General features: G+C 40.5%; 1 protein-coding gene across 3 annotated transcripts in view; it reads right to left on the reverse strand.

The window, feature by feature from the left end:
• MED27 (mediator complex subunit 27) overlaps positions 1-17691 on the reverse strand; it is a 166941-nt gene extending 149250 nt beyond the window's left edge. For 2 of the 3 annotated variants that reach the window (XM_024192912.2, XM_024192911.2), the window contains exons 1-2: positions 17461-17691; positions 12641-12785 (exon numbers count right to left, since the gene is read on the reverse strand). In XM_024192912.2, the coding sequence (XP_024048680.1) occupies positions 12641-12785; positions 17461-17666 (351 nt within the window). In that variant the 5' untranslated portion in view covers positions 17667-17691. Of the gene's footprint in view, positions 1-11280; positions 11813-12640; positions 12786-17460 lie in introns of those variants that run through there. The other variant, XM_024192913.3, reaches the window with a different exon arrangement.
• Positions 17692-26899: the final 9208 nt, after the last annotated feature.

Below are 26899 nucleotides of genomic sequence, written 5' to 3' on the forward strand. Positions count from 1 at the left end.
AAATGTTTGTCTTCATTTTTTACAGCCCCCAATGTGATATGTGGAAGAGCAAGATGCCATACAAATCACACACACCTGTAAAAGTGCATGACTCAATTTAGTTCAAATTTTGTTATTAACACAAATTAAATTAAGGCACTTTAACTAGATGTATGCAATGATTACACTATGCAAATTAAAGTGGAGGTAAAAAGGAAGAGTGGTCTCACTGGCTTATCTACAGCATAATTCAACCACCCAAAAATGAACTGTTCATACAGCTCTTGTAAAGGAAGAAGAAAAGAAGAGAGAGGAATAAGAATTGGAGGGGATGGGGAAGAGGAGGAGTGTTTTGGTGAGCACAGCAACATCAATCATATTCACCCTGAGATGTGCTAACAGCTAGGATTTTAATACTTGGAGACAAATGAAACAACACTCGTTAGAAAATAAAGGTATTTCAAACCATTTTTAACAATTCACAACCTTGTCAGCTGTTGAGGTTTATGATGCACTGTATATTAGTGTATCACTTCTCATAATTATGAAAAGTGAGAGTTGTACTGCTACTGGCACTATTTTAATCATAGTCCTGAAAAATACTACAGCATTACAGAAGACACAAGGCACAACAATAGAACACCACACACACAAGCCCAGTATAATATTTGTGGGCTGTATCAGATTTTATAAAGGATTCTCACAACTTGAAATAGGGAGTGCATCTTCTAGCTGTACATATGAGGCACCATTCTTACCAACAGCGCCCTAATGCAAATGATTAAAATAATTCCTGCTGGGAAAGAAAATGTAAAATCAAATGATTACATATTTTTTAAAAAATAGAATTATCAAAGCAAACATGGACCAAGGATTCCTAGTTAATTCTCTTGCATCTTTAAAATAACAGAACAGCTCATTTTCACCACCATATCCTGTGATCTGTACACAGGATTAAATTTGGCACAGCACTGCTACTCTGTGGTAAAATCCCACCAGTCCCCCGCTACCCATAGCACAGGTGTGCCAGCAGGAGCAGAGTAAAAATGATAATTTTATTCTGCTCCTGTGGCCAGCATTGCAAAGTCAACAGCACAAACATGATCCTCCAATGTTGGAAAGGGAGGATTTACAGTAACATTGAGGGGGAGAAAGAGAACAATGGAGGAGGTGAGGGAGACCAAAACTGAAGGACAGGCAGGCTGAGGTGGTGGCAGTGCAACCAACTAAGGCCATGTCTACGCTCCTGGTGCTACAGCAGCACAGCTACAGGGCTGTAGCTATGTCCCCAAAGTACCATAGTGTAGGCACTTCCTACAGCTATGGAAGAGATTTTTCCATCACTATAGGCAATCCTTTTCACTGAGCAGTAGCTAGGTCGATGGAAGCATTCTTCTTTCGACACAGTCATGACTATACCAGAAGTTAGGTTAGAATAGCTACAGTACTCAGTGCATAGCTACGTCAATCTAAATTTTAAGTGTAGGCCAGGCCTAAAGTATTGTTCCTTAAATCAGCAAGGATGAGGCGTGCTAGGAAGGTAGTGTGCTTGGCACCTTAGGAGAGCCTCATTACTCCATAGCAACTTCTTACGTCTGGGGTTTATGAGCTTCATAAGAATCCATGCGCAGCTCTCTTCTGCCAAAGGGAGCTTCGCTAAAATGTATGCCTTTTTTGTTTTAACTGGGGAAATGGGGGAGTTGGAATTTGAAGAAATCACATCACATACGCATACATCCTCTACCTTAAAAAGGTAGGGCTAGTACTCGAACAAAAAGATGGGGAATAAGCAAAGGGGAGAAGAGAGAAGACAATCATATAAAACTCTAAAAGCAACAGAGGGGAAGGAAGGGGAAAACAGAAAGGAAAAATGCTGAATTAAAAGAGGAGAAAAGTGAGGAGGTTCATTTAGGGACAATGGAAAAGAGGATGAGAATTATGGTCTTCTAGTTTCTTTTGATTCCTAGTTCTATTACTGCAGTTAGTCCTGCTGAGGGCTCAATTCTGCACCACTGGAGTAAGTGGGAGTTTTGTTGGCAACACAAAGATACAGAAAATAACTTCCAACTACAACCACTTATATTTTTAACTTCTTAGAGTTTAAAGAGAATCTTCCACCTTCACAGACAGAAGTGGAAACATAGCAACTGCCACACTGGATCAGACCAACAGTGCCTCTAATCCAGTATTCTTTCTCCAACAGTGGCTGACACCAGAAGATTCAGAGGAAGGTGCAAGAAAGCCCACAATGAAAGCCAGACTATAGGGGAGATTTCTGCCTACTCTGAAGCAGTTGGGGGTGTCTAATTCCCCTTAAGCATGAGGGTTTATATTCCTTATAAATTTTAATTCTATCTAATGTAACAGTGAACGTTATTATCCATGTAAGTGGGTGATGTGTAAAAATGGCACTTTACACAAACGCAAGAAATTCAGACTCATTTTCAAATTAAACATTTAACACTAATGTTGTTATAAATATTGTATTTAAGTTTTTTGATAAATGCTAGAATTTTAATTTCTAAACCAGTGTTGTTGCTGTAACATTCTCTCTTTCTCATGTACACATCTGTTGAACAAATACTATGGCTCTTCTGTAAAGTATCAACAGGGTGCTTATCTGAGAGACGCCTTTATGTTTAAAGGGTAATTTGTGAATAAATTACCCTCTCAGGTTGATAACAGGATAGTTAGATTAGATAAATTAATCAAAGAACAAGTTGTACCGGCAAGCACCAGAGACTCACCATTTTTCTTAAGGCCGTCCTGCAGTCAGCCCTGAGAAAGCATCTTAGAGAACACAAAATATGAGCTGGAAGGTTCCTGTGTGCAGAGGAAAAGCACAGTGGTGCACACATTACAAAAGCATGATATCTGTGGGACATCAAGGTGTCTACTGAACTGCAATAATAGACTCTATAATCCAGAATACATTAAACTCACCATAAGAGGATATGAGAACCTTAATGTTAAAAAACAGACTGCCAGGAAGGCCAGGCAGTTCTGAGTTATGGCTGCTATTAACTCACCCTCATTGTGCCTAAACATTGCAACATCGGTGGTCCCTCTGCAGCAGACATTCCCAGAATAACTGGTTAATGAGACCTGGACTAGGTGATTCCTATTTTGTGAAACACAAAATATTTATACCTAGTCCAGGGGTAGGAAACCTATGGCATGCGTGCCGAAGGCGGCACACAAGCTGATTTTCAGCGGCACTCTCACTGTCCAGGTCCTGGCCACCGGTCCGGGGGGCTCTGCATTTTAATTTAATTTTAAATGAAGCTTCTTAAACATTTTAAAAACCTTATTTATTTTACATACAACAATAGTTTAGTTACATATTATAGACTTATAGGAAGAGACCTTCTAAAAACGTTAAAATGTATTACTGGCATGCGAAACCTTAAATCAGAGTGAATAAATGAAGACTCGGCACACCACTTCCGAAAGGTTGCTGACCCCTGACCTAGTCATATATTTAGCTCATACAGATTAAACAAATTTTCCTGTGATTTTAACCAATGCTGTGAATCCCATTGTCCTGCAATGCTCAGAGACAAAAGGCTCATTTAAGAAATTTCTTGGTTTTGTAACTAGTCTCCTTCTGGGAATTTTCATTACAATGCACTATCCTGTTGAGCAGGAGCCTGCAGGAATACTTCTGTGCACTTCTCAACAGTAGCCACCATGTATCTCCGTGTTCACGTGAAGTTAGGAATTTCTTTCCCTTTAAATTTGTTTCCTTTTGTTTTAAATTATTTATCAGATGTCAGAGAATGATATTTTGTAGTTATATATACACTCCAGAGCTGATTGTCTCAAAGTGCTTTAGAGAGATGAATTAAGCCTCAGTACCAGTGAAGTAGGTAGGTGACAGGATCCCAAAGAGATTAAGTGATTTGCTCAAGATCACACAGCAAGTCAGAAGCAGAGTCAGGAGCCGAACACAGGAGACCTGACTTCCAATCTCTTGTATGAACCACTAAAAAATTATCCTTCACCAAAAATAAATGGGCATAACTGATTTAGTCCTACTCTTCCTACTTGCCTCTTTCTTCCCCAATTACTGCTCTAGCAGGTGTTTTTTCTAGGAAGAGTAAATACTGCACTATACTCAGCAATTTCCAGCTTCACCCTCCACCCCTACCGCCCTCTTGAATGATCATCACAGTAATTTTTCAAATAATTTTCTCACTTTTCTAAAAAACCCTTAGAATCTTGGTGACCCTTTAGCCAATTATTTTTCCTCCTCCAGTGACATTTTTGTTGTTGCAAAGTTATTGACAATTTCTGGCATAAACATTTTATCTGATGGTCTTCCCTCCATGTTACCCACTCACATTGAAATCACCGAGAGAATTTATGCTCCACCTGAATTTTGCCACCCCTCTGCTGGTCACTGAGTCATATCTAGGAATAATGGAACTAACTATCCCCCTGGTAGAGCACAAAGGAACAATTAATACCTATGGCAGTTGGATGGGATAAGGTAATCATCTCTTCCCTAAATCCTTCAAAGTCAGAATAGTCAGAAAATTGAATTCAGAAGACTAAAGGCATTTCACCAAAACATTTGCCTAAAATTGTAAAGAATTAGAAACCTAGAAGGGCATTTTTCAAGCTGCCAGACAAATGAACAAGATTAGTGACTAACTGGTTAATACTTGGCATCTATAGAGTGTCTTCTGCACAAGGATTTCAATGCACTTTACACACATTTGACTCAAAACTCTCCCAGGAAGTTGGCTAAGTATTATTATATCATTTTACACTTCTTGAGAAAGTTGAGGCACAGAGATTTTGGTGACATATCCAAGGTTACGAAGAAAATTAGTAAGCAAGGCAGGAATGGAATTCAAGGGCCCAAGCTCCTAGTCTATGTCTTAACCATAAGATCCTACCAACAGAAGTGTTTAAGCTCTACTGGTGTTATTGTCAACTGCTCCTCCGTTGACTGGAGTACCAACTCCAAGGTTTGATCATTTAAAATCTTTCCTCTAAACAAGCACTTTTCTGGACCACCATCCTGCTCATCAAGTATGTCAAGAGCCAAAAATCAACTAATAACATTACCATTTGTATCCTGAACAGCAAAGATAGCTCTTCAAGAGTAACTTCAGAAGCACTGGGCTTCAGCAATTAGTTCCCAGACAGTTAAGCTATCATAATAAAGTTTTCTCAATATGCCAGGCACATGTATCACCCAGCTGATGTTACAATAGGTTTAAAAGGAAAACGTTTCCCCTCTGGATGAATGAAATCTCTATAGAAAAAGCTGGATCCCCCATAACAGCATGTCAAAACAATACAACCCTGCATTTTTATAGGATGAAGTCCCTAAAGTACAATATCTTGGCTATCTGCCAGTTTCCAAAGAACTGCCAACATAATAATTCAGTTACATTGCCCATACTACTGTAAAACTGCATTAAATTCAAAATGTTTGAGCGCATCCAGCAATTAAAATTAAGGTTCCTTGGAATGAGTGCTTCACTTTACAATCAAGAAGAAAAAAAATTACCTCAACAGTGTTCCTCTAGTATTATGGTTAACATTTAACGGCATTTTATTGCCGTTAAGCCCAATATTTGTGTCTAATCGATACTAAGCTACCAAGGACAGGCTAACAAGTCTGGAATATCTCTAAGGCTCTATTGATTTCCTTTTTGAAGCGTGCAACTAACACAATCTACACAAATAATTTAGAAGGAAACGAGGTAATTTAATAAACAGAAAAGGAACATGTAATTTCTCTTTTCTCAAGTGACAAAATCATTTTAACTCATTAATGGTAATTAACACTAAAGTTAGATATTTAAATTTCTGTAAAATACTATGGATAAAATAATGTAAGCATTTTAGAAAGAAAATTATCAACTAAATATTAAACCTACAACATGTCAATAGTTTCTCAAGTCCAATACGCAGATTAACAGTAACATTTTCGATCTTGGTTCAATTTAACTTCACACTCTGTATTAGAGAATCTGGTGTTTTAAAATGAATTCCTAATAATTTGCACTTGCACGCCACCCTTTATTTAAGGATCTTATAATGCTTTACATATATCAATTACATCTCAAGGTCTAGAAGCTATAATCTTCCTTATACAGATGGTTAAACTGAGCAATTAAGTAATCTGCCTTAAATCATACAGCCAGTCAGTGGCAGATTTCAGAACTCTGATTTCAAGTCACTTGTTCTAACTACTACTACATATTTCCTCCCCAAGTATACCATTAACAGAATTTTCTAATGCAATCTTGATTCTGTTCTAACTACCACCATCTTGTACATGTCACAAGAATGAAAATTTGGAAGCATCACTTTAGGCATAATAAAAAATGTATCATATAACCACTGTAGAATAGTATAGTGCTTTATTTCTGTGTTTTAATTCAAAGTGAAATATGTAATTATTCTCTTGAATATATGCTGTTTCTTTCAAAAATTTCACACCACACACACTGCATTATGCAACATCCACTGAAAGTCTGAAAATTCAACTTCTTTCCCTGCTGAAAGCGTTTACAAGACTTTGTTCTGGTTTACGCATTAGGAATTTTGTTACTAGCAAGATTAATTTTAACAACTCCAGGAACAATGTTTAAGTCTGCTGCTACGGAGCAGCCATACAACTTTAAGACCACCAGGAATAGGGGTTGATGGGGGTTAGTTAGACATAGTGCCTCTCCACACTCCCTTCAAAGCAGCAAAAATTCTCTACCAGATGATTAATTTTAAAAAGGTCAAACCTCGGGCATTAACTACTTGAAAACGTCCCTTTAAGTTAAGAAGCATTTTTCCTACGAAAGTGTTCACCTACGCCATCGACATACAGTATGCAACACATTTACTGTTCCAATGGAATCAATGGATATACCTTAACAGGCATTGCCTCGGGCATGCACAGGGCTAGGGTACACAAATGACACCCCAAGGGCAAGGAGGATGGATAAATAACAGAACAAGCAATAACCTCACAGAAGCAGCGGATGAAGGATCAAAGGTACATCCGACTCAAAGAATGAGGTGGAACTCAAGTGTTCAGAGAAGATGCTAAATGTATTCCAAATTCAAACATTGCTACAACTGGGATGATAGCTATTATATTATAAGCTTTAATAGATTAAAATTAAATTAGCCTAGATGTCATGTATCCAATATAATTGTGTATACCTTATAAAAACAGACTTTAATTAGACAATCACCTACTTTTTTCCACAAGACCACTGCATCATTCAGTGCACAGAATGGACAGCACACAGGGCAGGGTTGCTTAGTGAATGAAGCTGTTATCCGTAGGTCCCTGGCCTCGTTTGCAGCAGAAAGTTAAATATGTTCAACAGGAAGATGGGGCATACAGGCCTTGCGATTAAGGCACTGGACTGAGATCCAGGAGAAAAGAGTTCTGTCACAGATGTGATGTTAGATTAGTCATTTAACACAAAATTTGCAGAGGTAGTCACTGATGGTTCATTTTTGGGGAGCTCTACCTGAGACACCTACCTAGGGTGTAATTTTCAAGACTGCTGAGCACTCAATTCCAACTGAAGTCAATAGGAGTTGCAGGTGCTCAACACCTCTGAAAACTCAGGCTACCAGCATCTTGGGCACCCAAAGTCAGTACGCACTTTTGTAAATTTTGGCCTAAATCTCAACGTGCTTCAGTTCCCTACTTGTAAAATGGGGATAACAATACTTCCCTTCTTCACAGGGAAGTTGTAAAGATGAATTCATTAACATTTGAGAGCACAACAGAAAAAAACCATGAAAATATTCCATACTCAGTGCAGCATTTGGACAGCATGCAGTAAATAAGATATGGGAGTATACAATGAATGGTAAATGTAAGTATTAAACAGTTGCCTCAATTTCTGAACACCCCTCTTCCTATGCACTGAATCAGGCAGGGTGCTGTGTAAAAAATAGTATATGATCATATAATTAAAAGCTAATACAATGCTTACAAACAAGGAGTCAGAGTTAAGGTTGCACAGGCAATCTTCATACTGGCATTTCCTAACTTTTGAACACTTGGCTTTGCCACCTTAATGTAATTTTAATATAATTTTTGTATGAAACATATGGATATAAAATGTCTCTATTAGTCAGTATTTCAGTCTAACTTAAATGACTTTTAACCAGTTGCTCAAGTGTAAAATTATTTTACAAGTGTAAAATTATCGAGTCCAGGGCCTCTCGAGGTCCCTTCCAGTCCTAGAATCTATGAATCTATGAATTGCAGTACTATCTTCCTATAAGATTTTTCTGTCAATTCTAACGTAATACAGGGATGCACACTAGAAAACAATGAAAAGTATTATTCTGCAGGTGATGTGCTGAGTGGTCTAAGTAATATCAGACCACACATGCACATGCCACGATCCTTGAAACATTCACTGTAATCTTGGATTTCTAAACTGCTTGGCAGAGCAAAGTACAAAAATGCAACTGTCCATATGTACATGATTACTGAAACAGAAAACAATTTCTAATCATTAGGCAGAGCTCAAAGAGTCCTTAAAAAAAAAAGATAACTGCTGGCTACAAGGAGCACCATAACTTACTAACATCTGATCAGCATTTCACCTACAGGAAGATACCTAATTCTTTTCTTGTTAAATCAGAATGCACAGGAAGGTCAATTTGGGAAATGGTACTTTAATTATAATTAAAAACTTAGCTTCCATTCTTAAAGAAATGGTAAAATATATATAACTCCATATATTAGACCTAAATACTGACTAATGGAGACATCTCCTGTCTCCATGAGCTCTAGGACCAGGAATTAACTCAATTGAGCTATATGATTTCTGCCATTACTTAAAACAATAAGTCATTAGCCAAAGCAAACAAAAAGCCATCTAATTCCTCCCTTATAAATGATCAGTTTCAACTTTCAATGTTTATACCGGCTAAAATTTGTAAGCTCTGCTAGGCAACACCTGTAAAAGTAAAGTTCTTTTGAAGATTCATGTGTGTTTAATTAATACATTTAACAAGCTGTTTTGTGTTCCCAAAGAACACAGCTGTCTCTAGTACATGTACAACTTTACCATCTGCAAAAACTACAATAAGTAAATATCAAGATAGCAGGTGTTAATAAAGAGCAGCCAAGATAACTCTTCTCTAGGGAAAGAATTAATTCTTTCATTATAATCTTCTGTAGCCCCAGAGCAGGCAAACCTTAGCTGCTCAGGTCTAGAAGGAACAGGTTTTGTGGTTCATGGGAACAATAAAGTAAGTTCTTGGGGTAAATCTCTGCAAAACCACAACTATTAAGTATAAACTAAACACATGGCCCCAGGCCAAAGCCTTAAGACACTAATTGCCATTTGAAATGTGGGCCTCCACATAATATTCGTTAACCACAGTTATACACATTCACACTTGATGGATAAAATGAAGCTAAAATTGTCAAGGGAATCCTTAATTTCCCATTTTAATATTTAGATTTCAAAGTGAGAATTTTCTGTTGAGGTCTATAAAATAAAACATTCCCATACACAAAGTATTGCAAATCTATTCATTTAAAATGTCTTAAGATACAGTGTATTTTCACTACTTTTCTCCCAAAAGGTAACTCACTTATTATTGATATTTTATCATATATATTAGTCTACCACCTAAATTCCCATGGTTTGAAAAGTTAAACGGGTATGTATGGCTCCATGCAACAGCAGAAGGCTTTTACAAGTGCTTTCCCTGTGCTTCATGGATGTCTTTTGGAATCCTACCCTAGCGCACATGCGCGCGCGCACACACGCACACACACACGCCCCACCTTTCTTTATCTTCCACAAGCAACCAAGTGATTATTCGTGTAATCAGTAATGCATGAACCATCAAAAGAAAAAGGGAGAGGGAAATGCCCTCATCTCATCAAAAATACAACAAGCAACCCACAAAGGGGTCACAAATTAAAAATTAAATGCAGACAGAGAAAGCGCATCCACACATTACCGCTACTGAAACTTCCCTTCCAAACTGGGGACACATATAGTAAGGAGAGGAGGTGGCCAAAGACATATTTTAAAGTTATACTAATTACATTTATTCACAACACATGTTTATCAATGAAGAAAAATTAAGCACCGGCATGCTTGAACACCATTAGAATCTTTGCAGCTACAGGCAAAGCCACTGGATGGCTAAAGCTGTCACACGGGTGACAGATCTGCTGTTAGTAACTAAGGTAATCTATATACCAGTGCCAAGTGCTGCAAAGACAGCAGGAGGTGACTGCAGATTACAAGAAACTCAGGAAAGGAAGTTAGTAATGCTTAGAGATGCATCAAGCAGACAATAACTGGTTAAATGCAAAATTTATTTATTTATTATAGACTAGATTTGTACAATATGTTTCCACTAAAAAAAATCCCCTCTCCCAAAAGACAAGTATCTATTAGCACTAAATTCCACCTAATTTATAAAATGTTAACATGCATTTGCACTCTGAAAAATGATTGCAAAAATGACAATGGGGCTCTGTGAGTCTTAATAAGACTAGATCAATTTGCTCAGTTTACAAATGAAAAATCACCTTCCAGATTCATCCTGGAATCTGAAAGTCTTTCTTGGTCAGGCATCACCAGTAAGAAATCGTCTACTTCTGGAACATATATCTGCTTACTTTATGGCCCAAAATAATTTTTGCTAATTTTTATTCCTGATACTGCTACAGAACCGATACAGCTATATAAAAGAGATGGATTCTGCTCTTTCTTGCGCATCATCAGAATTATTAGCTAAGTTCCAGTTGCAGACTCTCTTACCAGTAATGAACAATATGCCATACACAGATCAACCTCACACTCTCCCCTAGTTGTAATGGCTCTGGAGTGCTCACAAGGGTACAAAGTAATTTTTGTTATTAAAACAAAGATACTTTCTAAAGTAAGTAGATATGTATAACAGGTTGGCAACATTTGCTTGAAAAACCCACTGGAAGCCCCCAAGCCTGGAGAGAGGGATTGGGCTTGATTTTGTATTTCATTTTAAATTTGTCAACAAAACGAAACTCAGTAAGGGGGTTTTATGTCTCTGACTATACCCAGGAAGTAGGTCTGCTAAGTAAGAAAGTCAAACTGCTGATGATAACTACACTTGAAACAGAAAAAATCAGTTTAGGGGGGAAAAAAAGAAATCACACTTTAAACTAAACTAATACTGAGTTTTGCATCAGACTAGAAATTCTGCAGCACTACAGATAAATTAAAATAGAAGATTGTATTGAATTAAAAATGAAAATTCACAATATGATCAGTAGAGTATTCCTTGTGGGGTTTATTTTGCTATTCAATTTAATGTATACAGTCCAGAAGTGGTAAATATAGAACAGATGTTTATATTTACAGTACAGAGGTACATACCAATAATTTTCAGGGAAGTGTGAAGCAGGAGGTTTCAGCTGCAAGACAGGGGACAGTTTTGGCATTTGGGAAGGCATGGGAGGCAGGTGAGGCTTTTGGCAATGGGAAAGGGATGCATCTCCAGTTTCTCTCTCGCAAGTAGGTTTGGAAGGGACTTAAACTCCTAGTTCTCCACCTCAGCATCCTACTGCCTTTTGCCACAAAGTCTCATACTTCCTCCAAGGACAAATAAGGGCATTATTAGCTGGATATTTGTGCTAAAATGACCAACAGTTTGAATAGACGACACAAAGTTATTATTAGGTTTCAGAGTTACACCCCACCAAGAGAAATGTGGGCAGTTCTGCAGATGACTCTGATGAAGCGAAGAAACTGTCTGCCAGCACAGAAGGGGTTAAAGAGGACCTCTGGGCCCAGTTAACCCTGCCCCATTGTACCTGCAGCCAGCGCCAGGCCTGGAGGGGGAAGAAAAGGAGAGAACCTGGTTCAGTTCAGGGCTGACTGGCAAAGAGGCAGGAGCTAGCTGCCTCCCTACCTGAGAGGAAGGAGCCAAGGCAGGAAATAAGAATGGTCTCCCTGCTTAAAAGAGACTGTGAAAGAGACTTCAGAGCAGCGGGCCTAAGAGATCACTGGGTGACTAAAGCACAGAGACCTTGTGGGGTTCCAGCTCTGCCAAACTTATGGCTGTCCTGCCCAGAGGAATCTGGGACCACAGCAGGACACCACCCAAGGTCCACGAGGGGACGCTACTTAGAGAGAAGCCACCACAGCAACTTGGATTATAGGAGCCACCCCACAAACTGAAGGGACAGCAATAGGAAGCAACCCAGGACAGTACAGACTCCCCACTGGTAGGTCCCCTGTTCAGAGGTTGACTCACACAGGGCACTGGGCTGGGACCTGGTGGAGTGGGAGGGCCCAGGTACCCCTACCCCACTGACTTAAAGACTGAGTACCTTGACCAGAGAAGCAAGGGGCAGGTGGTCAAGAGTTCCAACCACTTGACCACCTGGCCCTCCACACCCCTTTACAATGACAATACAACATCAGTTCACATTTGGAAGATTATCTTCAGAAACATAATTAAAAACTTTAAAATAAATTAAAGCTTAAATTCTGTTTCATAAGTTCTGCATCCTTGATAACGTGAAATATATAGGGTTCTGCCTTTGTAGCAGACCAAACATTATATACCAATGCATGCCAAATACCCCACCTATTATTTAATTACTTCAGAGTCTACAAAAGATCTATTCATTAGCAATTTGATACGTATCTTTTACCTTGTTTGACCATTTATAGGCCTGAAGTAGTTGACTGTAGAGAGGAGTTTTGTCCTGTACAGGATCTAGGCTCAACAATCCACTATTATGGAGAGGATGGTTCTCAGATGGTTTGCCTACTAGATTGCTCAGACGTTCCAGTTCACTAGAAGTAGAAAAACAAACACCTTTTATGTAAGATCTGCAGATAGTGTGGAGTGAACAATGAAGTGTACATGTAAGATATGGTCCTTACACATCTCACAATTTAAAAAAAATAAATCAATGTAGACAAAAATTTAAAAATGCTTGTCCAAAGCTCAAGGCAATTTGACAAGCATTTAATCACCAGCGTTAACCAAAGAGTCACAAATGACCCACCCCCAAACAACAATACTTTTCCCTCCCCAAAAACCTGGGTAAACAGATGGGCTTTGTAACATGTCCTGAAGATTCAGAATATTTTGGACAAGGGTTGGTAGAAATTCCAAAAACCAGGGGCACTCTTGGAGAATGTCCTTTAAGCAGCAACCTCACTTTGAACCAACAGACCCCCAGCTTGAGCACCTCCCTGACTGTAATTGCTTCAGTACGACAGGGGGCTGGTCTACACTCCCACAGTAAATCGATCTAAGTTACACTACTTCAGTTATATGAATAACATAGCTAGATCTACTTACCGCAGTGTCTACACTGCACTGTGTCGACGGGAGGCACTCTCCTGCCGACTTCCCTTACGCTTCTCGGGGAGATGGAGTACACAAATCAATGGGAGAGCGCTTAGCACGTCTTCACCAGACCCACTAAATGGACACTGCTGCATCTATCGCAGCAGTGCCAATTTAGCCAGTAATGTAGACAAGGCCAGAGAAGTGGCCTCTCTCAAGTAGGCAGGTCCCACACTATTTAATTGAGGTATTGGAACTTAAAAGTTCTTTCCCTTAAATAAACAGAGGTAATAATGCAGGACCTGATTCTGCAGCAGATCCTGAAAAGCTTATTAATGCATGGAAGAAGTCTTTAATTCATAAATTCTCAGGGCAGGGATGTATCACATTTTTACAAACGCCATGCATACTGCTAGATCTGTATAAAATACTACTAAACTGAAACACTATGGTTTATTATTGTTGCCCCAAAAATATTCCTACTATAGTGCTTAAGTTTAGTTTTTGCTGCTTACATCTCCTTTATCAAACATCACATTTAGTGATAAAAAGTTAATGCATATTTTAAATATCCCATAATCTTTATAAACCCAGAAACTTTCCATAGTGCTGAAATACAATATTACAAATGACAGCCATAATCAGGTGCCTTTTCCTTTGATGGGTGAAAGCTGAATCCTGCTATCATTGAAGCCAACAGCAAAACTCCCACTGAATTAAGAGCAGCATTCAGCCCTTAATGCAGTGATTTGAGAAATTCTTAGCAGGAGAGAAGCCAAATGAAGGATCCAAAGCTGAAGAACAAGGAGAACAATAATATACTTGAAAATATAAAAATTAAAAAGGGAAAATACTAAAAGTGGGGGGAATATTGCCTTTGCAATTCTTTTCCTCTTTGCCTGTATTCTGTCCATTTAGGTTGTCGGCTCTCTAGGAAAGCGACCTGTTGTCATATATGCCTATAAAGCACCTCCCTCACTTTTGGATACTATATAAAAAATAAATCACATACAAAAGCCTTGATTAAACATTAGTTAAGGTTGTTTATCAACATAAACTGAAAAATAAAGGAACAAATAGTCAAGGGACCCAAGCAGTTTCCCTGCTGCGACATCATCCTTCTTCATAAACTATCATTAAGGCTGCAAGTCTGTCACGGAGGTCACGGATTCCATGACCTCCATGACTTCTGCAGCGGCCAATGCTGGCTCAGAGACTGCCCGAGCCAGGCAACCCCTGGGTAGCAACAGCAGTTTGGGTGTGTGGGAGGGGGCTAAGGGCAGGGGCTTGGAGGGGGCAAGGCTCCCCAGCTCCCACTGGCGTGGCCCTGAAGTTCCTAGGCAGAGCCATGGGGCTCTACACGCTGCCTGCACCTGTGGTTCCCAGCCAATGGGAGCTGCAGGGACACGTGGAGCTGGGTAGAGAGCCTGCCAGCCCCGCCAACCCCCCAAGCATCAGCAGGGATCCTGGGCCACCTCCCCCAGCACCAGCAGCGCACCCAGACCGCCCCGAGTACCCACGGCCCTCCACCCAAATTTTAGTTACAGCTATATAGTACAAGTCATGGACAGGTCACGGGCCATGAATTTTTGTTTACTGCCCGTGACCAGTCCATGACTTTTATTAAAAACACCCATGACAAAAACGTAGCCTTAACTATCATTCCCTCTGATTTACATGTTCCACACCACCTTAAGGCTCCATCGTGCAAACATTTAGGCATGTGCTAGCTTTACTACTGAAAGCAGACAAACTGAAATAAGTGGGATTACTCACAGTAGTAACATTAAACATAAGTTGCCTTTTTATGGCATTATCCAAAGTCCATTGACTTCAACAGGCTTTTGATCAGATCCTTGTTTCATTCAGTAATTTAAATATGCTATCGTGTCTAAAGCACCTCTCTCACTTTTGGTTGTTAAATAATAAAAATGATATCTATCCAATTATGTTGCAAACTTCAGAAAAAATCATTAGATATTTATAGAAATGGGTGGGAATAACCTTCGCTAGCTAAGATGCGAGACAGGAAAATATTTCAGGTAACTTACTGACAGACACTTTGTCATCAAATTTGGTTGGCTAATTAAAAAAAAAAAAAAAAAAAAAAAAAATTTTAAAATTTTCAAAAAACAAAAAAAAAATTATTTGTTGTAAGGGAAAGAAAAAGAAGAAAAAAAAGTCAGCTGAGTATTGTCAAAATAGAAATTTAGCAAAGTAGTGGAGAAAGCCCTCCAATTTATCTGCACCTTTAATTTTCTTGTTTACAAGGAATCAAGTAGGAAGCTAGTTACCTTCACAGCCTCACTATGATCATATTGGTTTAAGTGCAACACAGCAGCGCGTATGGAAGAGCAGTAAGTAATAAAATGTCACTTGTCTGGACTGAGTTCTTGGTTACCCTAGGTTTCAAAATTATACGATTTTCCCTAGTCTACAGAGAAGTTACTGAATGTTTAGAGCCAGTGAAATCATTATTTATAACTTTTACAGCACTACACTTTACAAAACAAATAAAGACAAAATCTCGGCCGAAAACAGCTTACAGTCTGAGGCCTTGATCTTGTAAAGGGATCTGTTCAAGTAGCTCTTAGCTAGCTTCCTTGTATTGTATTCATTATTATTATTATTATAACTATTGATCCCTTTGCAGGATCAGGTTCTATGTTAAAATGAAAATAGCAGATGCATAGGAGCACAAAGGCAAAAGCAGAACAAACAGCCACTTAGATTAATGTACATGTGTTGAGAATTACTTTTCTTATTTGTATAAAAATATAAGATTTGGTGGGGGGAAATAATTTCAATGGCTTCCTATCCTACAAACAAAGTTTAGCATCACTGTTAAACTAGCTTCAGAGTGCTAGCCATGATAGTCTGTATCAGCAAAAACAACGAGGAGTACTTGTGGCACCTTAGAGACTAACAAATTTATTTGGGCATAAACTTTCGTGGTCTAAAACCCACTTTTAGCCCACAAAAGCTTATGCCCAAATAAATGTGTTAGTCTCTAAGGTGCCACAAGTACTCCTCATTGTTTTTGTTAAACTAGTGTATCCCACAAATTTCTCCTCTTTCACTTAGGTCAGTGGTTTTCTACCTTTTTTTCATTTGTGGAGCCCTAAAAAACTTCAAAAGGAGATGCAGACCCCTTTGGAAATCTTAGGCACTAGGTGCTGTACAAACAGAACAAAAAGACAGTCCCTGCCCCAAAGAGTTGATAAACTAAGGCCCAGATCCTCAAAGATGCCTAACTCTCATTAACTTCAGTGGGAATGAGGTCAGTTAGGTGCCACACAACTGATAACTGGGCTCCCCACCTCTCAGTTCTGATGGACCCTATCAAAACTCAACCTTCAGGATGAATTTGAAATGTAGCTTTTAAAAGAGATGCTGTTAACTTTAAAATCAAACACTATACACAAAAGTTACTTACGAACACCTATTAAAACAGAAAGAATTCTGACAATCTAATCTACTTCTATTTACACTCTTGGTTTACTTTTTCATGGTCCAAACCTAAAAAGGCAGATTCTGTTCAGTGTCACTCACTTGCCCTCAGTTTCACTCTGAGGTTCTTAGTGCTAAGAGATTTTTTATTTTTATTGTATTGCAAACGCTGCAGGGGAAACATTTGCGCCAGTACCACATCCAACTGGTCCTAGCCCTGACATAAGCTTGTTTCCACCAAACTAAGTGGACGTTCAACTTCAAGTCAAGTCAATTTCAAGGCAGGAGGGTAAGGTAAGGGCCCAGCCCTCCACCCACCTTGTTGTGCTTGTCTAATCACATTTCCTATTTAAAATCTCTCTCCCCGCTTTTTCCGCGCAAAGAGGAGTGACACGGACGGTGTCGCGCCCGAGGCGGGAGCCCCAGGGGCTCGCTGGTTCACGGGATGGTTCCAGCTGAGGGTGCCCCTTCCAATCCTGGCGGTACCCGGCCCAGCCTCCCTTCCCCGAAGCCAGGCTCTCGCCTCAGGCCGGAGCTCCCCTCCGAGTGCCGGGCACCCCTTCTCCCCCGCGCCGCCCCGGGGTGGCTCCCCCCACTCACACCGGGCTCCGAGTCTCTGCCCACCCTCTCTCCAGCGTGCCGGGTCCCCTCAGGTCCCGTCGCCCCCAGGTCTCGGCCCCCTAGCCCGGCCCGGCGAGCAGCCGCCCCCGGCCCCGCACGCACCTCAAGTCCCGGCTGACCGAGTGCAGGCTCTCCTGGAAGCAGGCGACGAAGCTCTTCTCGCGGCCCTCCAGCGTCTCCTTGTTCCGCATCCCGTCCTTCAGGCAGTCAAACACCCGGGTGACGCTGGAGCGCAGCGCCTGGATGGCGGCGATGGCCTGGGAAAAGGCCTCCAGGTTCACCCCGGGGCTCAGCACCCCCTCCGCCATCTTACCCCGCAGCCAGCCGAATGGGCCTCCCCGCCTGGCAACGAGAAGCGCCGGGAACACCACGGGGCCGCGTCGGCCCAGGGCAGCCTGGGAAATGTAGTCCCGGGGGGGGGGCTTAGAGAAGTCTGTGGAGGCGTGGGGGAGTCAGCGTGCGTGAGGGGGTACAGGCGTCTCTGGGTGGACGTAGGGGGGCGGGGAGTCAGTGTGGGGGGTATAGAAAGGTGGGGAGTCAGTGTGGGGGTAGAGAGGTCTGTGGGGGTGGACATAGGGGGGCGGGGAGTCAGTGGGGGGTATAGAGAGGTGGGGAGTCAGTGAGGGGGTAGACAGGTCTGTGGGGGTGGACGTAGGGGGCGGGGAGTCAGTGGGGGGGAGAGAGGGGGGGGGGGGGTGTGGGGGGGTATAGAGAGGTGGGGAGTCAGTGAGGGGGTAGAGAGGTCTGTGGGGGTACCCACATCACAAAAAACACTACCAGAACAGACACAATTGATGAAAGTCTCCGCAGAAAATTCAAGGACAGAATGAGTACTGGGGTTGATCTATCCTCTGATTCCTAGATGGGGACCCTGGAGGTCACTTTTCAGGCACATATATGAAGTAGACAAGTCTGCACTGTAACTGCCAATTCTTTATCCATTTTGTGGATTAGGACAGAACTTCATTCCCAGTGCTGTCTGTCTGATACCTTTCACAACCTCTAAATTCACTTTAGAGAGAATGGAAAAAAGTTATCATAAAGCAAATACACCTCTACCTCGATATAATGCTGTCCTCGGAAACCAAAAAATCTTACCGCGTTATAGGTGAAACCGCGTTATATCGAACTTGCTTTGATCTGCCAGAGTGCGCAGTCTCCTCTCCTCCCCACCCTCCGGAGCGCTGCTTTACCGTGTTATAGCCGAATTTGTGTTATATCGGGACCCGATAATCGGGTCGCGTTATATCAGGGTAGAGGTGTAGTGATCCAAATTGGAATCCTGCACAGCTTGACAGGACAGGCTGCAGAGGTAAGGATGGAGAGTATAAAATGAAGATGAATCTATGCACAACAAGGCAGGACTGTACAGAGCAGGAAATATCAACCCAAAGCATAGCATGCACCACAGCTACTAAGGCTATGTCTACACTTAAACTGCTAGAGTTACACAGCTGCAGTGCTGCAGCTGCACCATGTAGCACTTTCGTATAGACCAGGGGTCGGCAACCTTTCAGAAGTGGTGTGCCGAGTCTTCATTTATTCACTCTAATTTAAGGTTTCGCGTGCCAGTCATACATTTTAATGTTTTTAGAAGGTCTCTTTCTATAAGTCTATAATACATAACTAAACTCTTGTTGTATATAAAGTAAATAAGGTTTTTAAAATGCTTAAGAAGCTTAATTTAAAATTAAATTAAAATGCAGAGCCCCCCCGGATTGGTTGCCCGGACTGGTGGCCAGGACCTGGGCAGTGTGAGTGCCACTGAAAATCAACTTGCGTGCCGCCTTCAGCACACATACCATAGGTTACCTACCCCTGGTATAGACACACCCTCCAGCAACAGCAGGGTTCTTCCATCGCTGTTGTTAATTCACCTCCAAGAGAAAGTAGCTACATCGACGTAAGAATTCTTCTGTCAACATAGTGCTGTCTAGCACTGTCTATACCAGGACTTAGGTCAGCTTAACTATGTCGCAAAGGGTGTGGATTTTTCACACCCCTGAGCAATGTAGCTGGGTCAGCCTAACTTTTGAGTGTAGATCTGGCCTAAGAATTGAGAGGCATGGATAGAGATTTGTTCTGATTAATCTGAAACCCCAAAGGATGCTTTTAGAGTGGTCCCAGAAGTGAAATAAAAAGAGATTTGTTAGGGAAGAGAAAAAGATAGATAATTAGAAAGAGATTTTCCATAATAATACAAAGAAGTTTTGTTGGTGGGGAGGTGGGCAGGGCAATCAACTACAGTAGAACCTGAGTTATGAACACCTCAGGAATGGAGGTTGTTCATAACTCTGAAATGTTTGTAACTCTGAACAAAACATTATGGTTGTTCTTTCAAAAGTTTACAACTGAACATTGACTTAATACAGCTTTGAAACTTTACTATGCAGAAGAAAAATTCTGCTTTTAACCATCTTAATTTAAATGAAACAAGCACAGAAAGTTTCCTTACCTTGTCAAATCTTTTTTAAACTTTCCCTTTATTCTTTTAGTAGTTTACATTTAACACAGTACTGTACTGTATTTGGGTTTTTACTGTTTTTTGTTTTGTTTTTGTTTTTAGTCTCTGCTGCTGCCTGACTGTATACTTCCGGTTCCAAATGAGGTGTGTGGTTGACTGGTCAGTTCATAACTCTGCTGTTCATAACTCTGAGGTTCTGCTGTACAAATACTGAGACTGATCCTGCCAGCTGCTGAGCATCTCTTGTAAAGTTCTGAGTCAGTGCTCAGCTCTTCACAAGCAGTCCTTGTCACCTGATAGGACAGGATACATTATTTGGAATGAATGACAGTACTAGAATTCTAACATTACTATTGAGTCATCAAGTGTTATTTGTCTACCTGTAAACCAAATGTATTCCTGTGTAACTAAATCTGTGTATTCAAAGCCTCGTGTATCCTGTGGCAAGCTGGGCCTGTATTCTTTGGCAAGGTCACCAGGTTTCTTCACCACTCCATTATTGTATTTGATGGCAGCTTGGAAATTCTACAGCAGCTTCAGGTAAATGTAACAGATTGAAGTTTATGCTGAATTAAGTGTGAGGCTGAGTAATACAATCAGCATATAATTCCTCCTATTTTTTATTTTGATATTAAATTATTTTACACTGCCCCAAAAATTTCAGTCTTCAGTTTGCCACACATTTTTGTGCTGACAGCTTTATAGAAATAATAATAGTAATACCTAAAACAGTCAAAGGATAAGATGGTAGTTTTCTCGACTCAGTAAGGGGCAGTTGGGACTTTGGGCACTGAGGAAGTATAGTAGACTGTTTGGTTTTTCGGCACCTAGTGAGGATATTAACAATGGATCTCTTCTTTCCCTTCCCTTTTTGGGCAAGGTTGGAGTTATCAAGAAATTTTCTGGAATGTGGAGAAGGTCTGAATTTCTGATTCAATACTCTTGTTTCTTAGCTATCACCTGCCCCAAAATATCTCGCTTCATCCAACTATGATGGATATGTATATTATCTGGATACATCCACTAAAATGATAAGTGGAGAAATAGTCAACAGTGTTGAAAATGAAATAGTCACATTGGGTTTCAGAGTTAAACATTCCTATTGAAATGAATGGGGGCAGTTTACCTACTGTTTCAGGCTGTCCGCAAACTCAGAAAAACAACACTGTATTGGTTTACATTTGGTTCCCATTTGGAATTATTTCTCCCAATCATAAAGGCTGGAAACTTTTTTTCTAATGAAGTCCTCATGTCTGCTTCACATTTAGATCATGAATGATTTAGATAATGGCATAGAGAGTACACTTATAAAGTTTGAGGACGATACAAGCTGGGAGGGGTTGCATGTGCTTTGGAGGATAGGATTAAAATTCAAAATTATCTGGACAAACCGGAGAAATGGTCTGAAGTAAACAGGATGAAATTCAATAAGGACAAATGCAAAGTACTCCACTTAACAAGGAACAATCAATTGCACACATACAAAATGGGAAATGACTGCCTAGGAAGGAGTATAGCGGAAAGGGATCTGGGGGTCATAGTGGCTCACAAGCGAAATATGAGTCAACAGTATAACACTGTTGCAAAAAAAGCGAACATCATTCTGGGATCTATTAGCAGGAGTGTTGTAAGCAAGACATGGGAAGTAATTCTTCCGCTCTACTCCGCGCTGATTAGGTCTCAACTGGAGTATTGTGTCCAGTTCTGAGCACCACATTTCAGGAAAGGTGTGGACAAATTGGAGAAAGTCCAAAGAAGAGCAACAAAAATGATTAAAGGTCTAGAAAACATGACCTATGAGGGAAGATTGAAAAAATTGGGTTTGTTTAGTCTGGAGAAGAGAAGACAGAGAGGGGACATTATAACAGTTTTCAAGTACAGAAAAGGTTGTTACAAGGACGAGGGGAAAAATTGTTCTCCTTAACCTCTGAGGATAGGACAAGAAGCAATGGGCTTACATTGCAGCAAGGGAGGTTTAGTTCGGACATTAGGAAAAAGTTCCTAACTGTCAGGGTGGTTACGCACTGGAATAAATTGCCTAGGGAGGTTGGGGAATTTCCATCATTGGAGATTTTTAAGAGTAGGTTAGACAAACACCTGTCAGGGATGGCCTAAAAAATATTTAGTCCTGCCATGAGTGCAGGGGACTCAAGGTCCCTTCCAGTTTTATGATTCTAGGATTTCTGTGGCAGACAGTACAGTTTGTGACAAACTCTGCAGTTGCAGTCATGGGATACATGGAACCCTGACTATATTTTGTCTTAAAAAACCACTGTACTGCATTCAAGCCGCATTTATTACTCATTGAGTCCTACTGAAGTCAACAGGACTTTTTCTTGAGGAAGAATTGTAGGATTGATCCCATTAACTAATTCTTCTTCACAACACCCTAGATAAATATTATACATTTTACAGCTGGGGGAAACAGACTTCAGTACACTACAACATTTAATCAAGTTTGTAATTAGTTAGTGATATGGTTGGGTTTAAATGTGGTTTGTATTGTCACTCAGCATGGTTAATACATTATGACAGACAGCATGTTTCACTGTTCATAGTGGTCGATTTTTGGTGTAAGGTTGTTTTCCTATAACCAGCTTGTCACACTTTCTGCAGTATAGACAGGACCCCTAACCATGCTTGTGTAATGGGTTTGGCTGGTTCTCCTATGTCTCAGCTTTTTGTGTGGTAGGATATCCCAGAGTGTATTGCCCCTTTTTATGCTGGTGCTGGTGCTTGTACCCCAGGTACTATCTCTTGCTGAGGTGCTATGGAATACCTGCCCAGATTTTCCCAGAATGCACTGATACAACCATGGTTACATAATATAGACATAGACATGCACACTTGGCTGTCACCTGGTTGTGTTATGAAAATAGCTGCTGTGTAGATACAACTCTACCGTGTTTGTTAAAAATGAGTCAGATAAGAGTGTCGAAAACTAGATACAAAAGCTCAGTTGTACTTGTAATGTAGACTGGTCAGACTCAGTGAGGTTAAGTGACATGCTGACAGCATGTCAGTGGCAGAGCTGGAATCAGAATGTACACTAAAAAGTTCTGTCTCTATGAAAAGAAATATACAGTTAAAACTAACCAATATAAAAAGGTTGTGGAGAGAAGCGTGATGAAAAAAAACAATATTAGGAAGGAGAAAATTAAGTATTGGATGGCAAAACTTGGTAATATACTCCATTGAACTAAGCAGGTTGTGCAAACATAATGAATTAGCTTAGATCCTCAAAAGCTCTATTCTTTTCTTATAAATGCTTACTTGGCTTCACTTGGAATACTCACGGTAATAAGCACCGTGTTTAAGTATTTGCAAGTTCAGGCCCATAGCTAGTAACAAAGAGCATGATTGACTGATGTGAACTGAATACCAAGTTCTCTAGCTATCTATCTGAGGCTAGGTCTACCTGAATTGGCGGGTAGAAATCGACCTCTCGGGGATCGATTTATCGCGTCCCATCAGGACGCGACAATCGATCCCCGAATCGACGCTCTTACTCCACCAGCGAAGGTGGGAGTAAGAGCCGTCGATGGGAAGCCGCGGAGGTCGATTTTGCCGCCGTCCTCACAGCGGGGTAAGTCGGCTGCGATACGTCGAATTCAGCTACGCTATTCGCGTAGCTGAATTTGCGTATCTTAAATCGACCCCCCCCTGTAGTGAAGACGTAGCTTGAGTGTCTCTTTACAACACAGGGGATGTCTACACTTCAAGCACAGGGTGCGATTCCCAGCTCAAGGAGACATACTCATTGAGCTAACGCACTAAAAATAGAGTATAGCCATACTAGGTAGACACTCGGGCTAGCTAGCCCTTTCTGCCACTCATGCTGCTGTGACTAAACTATTTTTAGAGTGCTATCTTGATCAGAGATAGCACAAGTATGTCTCCTCAAGCTGGAAATCACACCTCTAGCTAGAAGTGTTGACATGTCCACAGTTTACTCAAGTGTGCTAACTTGAGCTAGCCTAGCTGAAGTGAGAGCTTCCACACTTTGAAACAACACTTGAGTTATGCGGAGTGATATGATGAGCAGCACAAAGGCATTGGATTAGCAGAGGGATTGGATTGGCTGCTGATGAGTTGTAACTGAGTTGTTGTATCCCCACTGCATTACAAAGCTTGAGTGCTGCAGAAGCTCAAACTAAAGTTCCCCATCTCCACCCCACGATGGACCAACTAGCTCTAGCTTAAAGCAGCACTCAATTCAAACTAGAGATTTTTGTGTGTGAGTCATAACTCAATCTAAATGTGCTGTGAAGGCACACCCTAAATGACTTGCCCAAGGTATGAGAAGAAGTCTGTGGCGGAAAGGATATTGGCCCTGAATCTCCTGAGTCCTCTGGCTGACCTGACCACTTGATCATACTTCCTTCTTATCAATCCTCAATCATTTAAATTGTCACTGGTATTTGTTCAGCACCATCAGTGAGCTTGGCGCTATATAATACACAAACCTAAAGATAATCCCAGTCCTGAAAGGGCTACCACAACTGATGGCTCTTCATTTTCCCGTGTGGAACAGCGAGGAGGTGTTAGTCAGTTTCCAATGAAGAAATGTCCATGTCACAAAATCTCCCATCCTATACCTGTTTGGCATCCTTGTGCTCTGCAGAATGGCCGAGGACTGAACATTCTACCTATGGAAATTGAACTGCCTTTTGCCCCCTGAAGTTGGCCCCTTTGAGGTTAGGTTTAAGGCAGTATGGGGAAACCTGCTGCGACCATTTCTCCACAGAACAGAGGATTTCAGTCTCCAGGGCTGCCAACTTCGCAGCTTACACCAGCACTGAATTCACATGAACATTTAAAATAAAATGCAAAAATAATCTGTACCCAGTCAAACTAGATGTGTTATTTTATGCATTTAATATTCTGTTCCAAAAATATATCAAATTTTACTTGCAAAAATAAAAGGCTGCTGTTTTATTCCATACGCAATCTGTAGAGCAATACGCTCAGCTGCTTTTTTTTTTTTTACTCAAAGATCAAGTGCAGAATCTGGTGGAACACTGAACGGGGAGAATATATCATGATTTAAAAGCTAAATAACTGCTTAAAATTAGATCTGTGAAGGCATCAAAAAATACCAGAATTCACAGATGGTTTGTAGATAAATTCATACTGTATTCAGTCCACTCAACAACATCTAAAAAAAAAAAAAAAAGCTTTTTCCTCTCTTTCTGTTCAGTCTGAATGCTGATATCTGCTCAAAACATATGTGCTTCTTTCTTTAAATTGAGCTCTGAGTCATGGGCTGTTGCACTATTACATTCAAACAGCCGTCTCTTTGAAAATTTGCACCAATATATTTATTTTTAAAATATGTAAAATACATATTTAAATTTTGTAGGTATTTTTGCATACTTTCAAATGGACAGCTATCGGGAGCAGGTTAAATATAGTGGGAATAATGTAGACAAGCAGAGCTGCAACAGGCAGGGGAATGAGACTGAATGATCCAATTGTTTCTTCATGGCTCAATCACTCATCCTGATCCTGCAGTTCTCATGGAAGCAGAATTCCAGTTGAATTTACTAGGAGTTTTGTCAGAGGGCTACAGGGTTAGGCTCTTTGATGTGTTTCTGTGATCTTCCTATGTTCAGTATGCACTGTGGTTAAACTAGGGTTTCCTCCTGGATTCTGTCATATTCTTTTAAATCTTACTGTATTGTAGTACATCAGACTGTTGTGTCAAGTGGCTACAGCAGGCAACTAAAAGTTAGGACTCCTAGGATAGGTTTCTGTCACAGTCTCACATGAGGCAAATCCTACTTCCATGGATGTGGAGAGTCCAGATTCAGCAGTCACTCAATATACTACTGTGCAAATCCACTCTCCTTGATCCTCATGGAGCAGGGGCACAAGAGGTTCAGAAGCTACTGAATTCTTAGGTTTGTCGTTGCATCTGTTATGTTGATTTGGTAATTCCTCCACTGCCAGAGAGGAAAACCCAATTGCGCACCCTAGATACACAGGCTGAGCATTGCTTTCTAGGATTTGACCCTGTGTCAATAGTTACTCTGGCTCTCTGTATTTAACTTTCCCCATCTGTTGTTGTTGGTTTTTTTTAATAGCCATCTTTCAGGGGTTGTTTAGGCTTCAATAATTAACAAGTGTCTATAGTTTGAGGTCCTGGAATGGCCAGGACTATGTAAGAGCAAGGTTTTATTATTCTTTACACCATAGCCTTCCTTGTATGCACATTTCAGTTAAGACCTCTTTTTTAATCCAGCCTTTTCACGAGTTGTCTGTTTTAAAAGTGTGATTCCAACAGTAAAAATGAAGTCAATAAAATCTGTTTATGGGTGAAAATAGCTATGAAAATTTGGGATTCCCAGATTACACTATCAATTTTGAATCATCATACATTTTCTAACAGTTGCACAGGTCAGGTTTTTTCAACTGTTTCAGACTCATCAATTCATCAAGGAGGACAGCCTGGATGAGTTTAAACATCAATTTAGCATAGAAAAATCTTCCAGACAACAGATATAATAAATAGAGGCTCAGTGGGAAATTCAGAGTCTACTTCACTCTGGCCCCGATTCAGGAAAACATCCCTAGTCAGGAAAGCATCTAAGCACAGATTTAATGTTAAGCACACACACCCCTGAAGTGGGTTCTCGAATTGGGTCCTCTTTCAAGCATTCCTTTCTCTTTCCTGACACAGGTCTACATAAATGTGTGACTGTAATTAAAGGTAAACTCCAGTGTAAGATAAAAGATATTCTATTCTCTAGGCATGATTGTAAGGAATAATTAAATGAGTTGTAAATATTCATAATGAAAAATGTAACTCTCAATCAAGCTGCCATCTTGTAGAACTGAATCTGCCTTGCAGAAAGTTTCAAATTTGTTGTAAGACAAGTTCTGTAATTTCTATGAAACAATTTTGTTTCAGTTGAATTGCGCTTAACTCAATTGTTAGATTAACCTTGAATTAATTTATGACTGCTTTTCAAGTCTCTAATTTCCATTGCTTTCCTGTAGGGAAATTGAATCCTTCAATTCAACTGTGCATCAAGCAGCCGAAGCTTGTTGGGAAGCATAATTAAAATTGCATCC

Source organism: Terrapene carolina, unplaced genomic scaffold, assembly GCF_002925995.2.
Source record: "Terrapene carolina triunguis isolate 2854851 unplaced genomic scaffold, T_m_triunguis-2.0 Scaffold238, whole genome shotgun sequence".
Lineage (NCBI taxonomy): Eukaryota > Metazoa > Chordata > Testudines > Emydidae > Terrapene > Terrapene triunguis.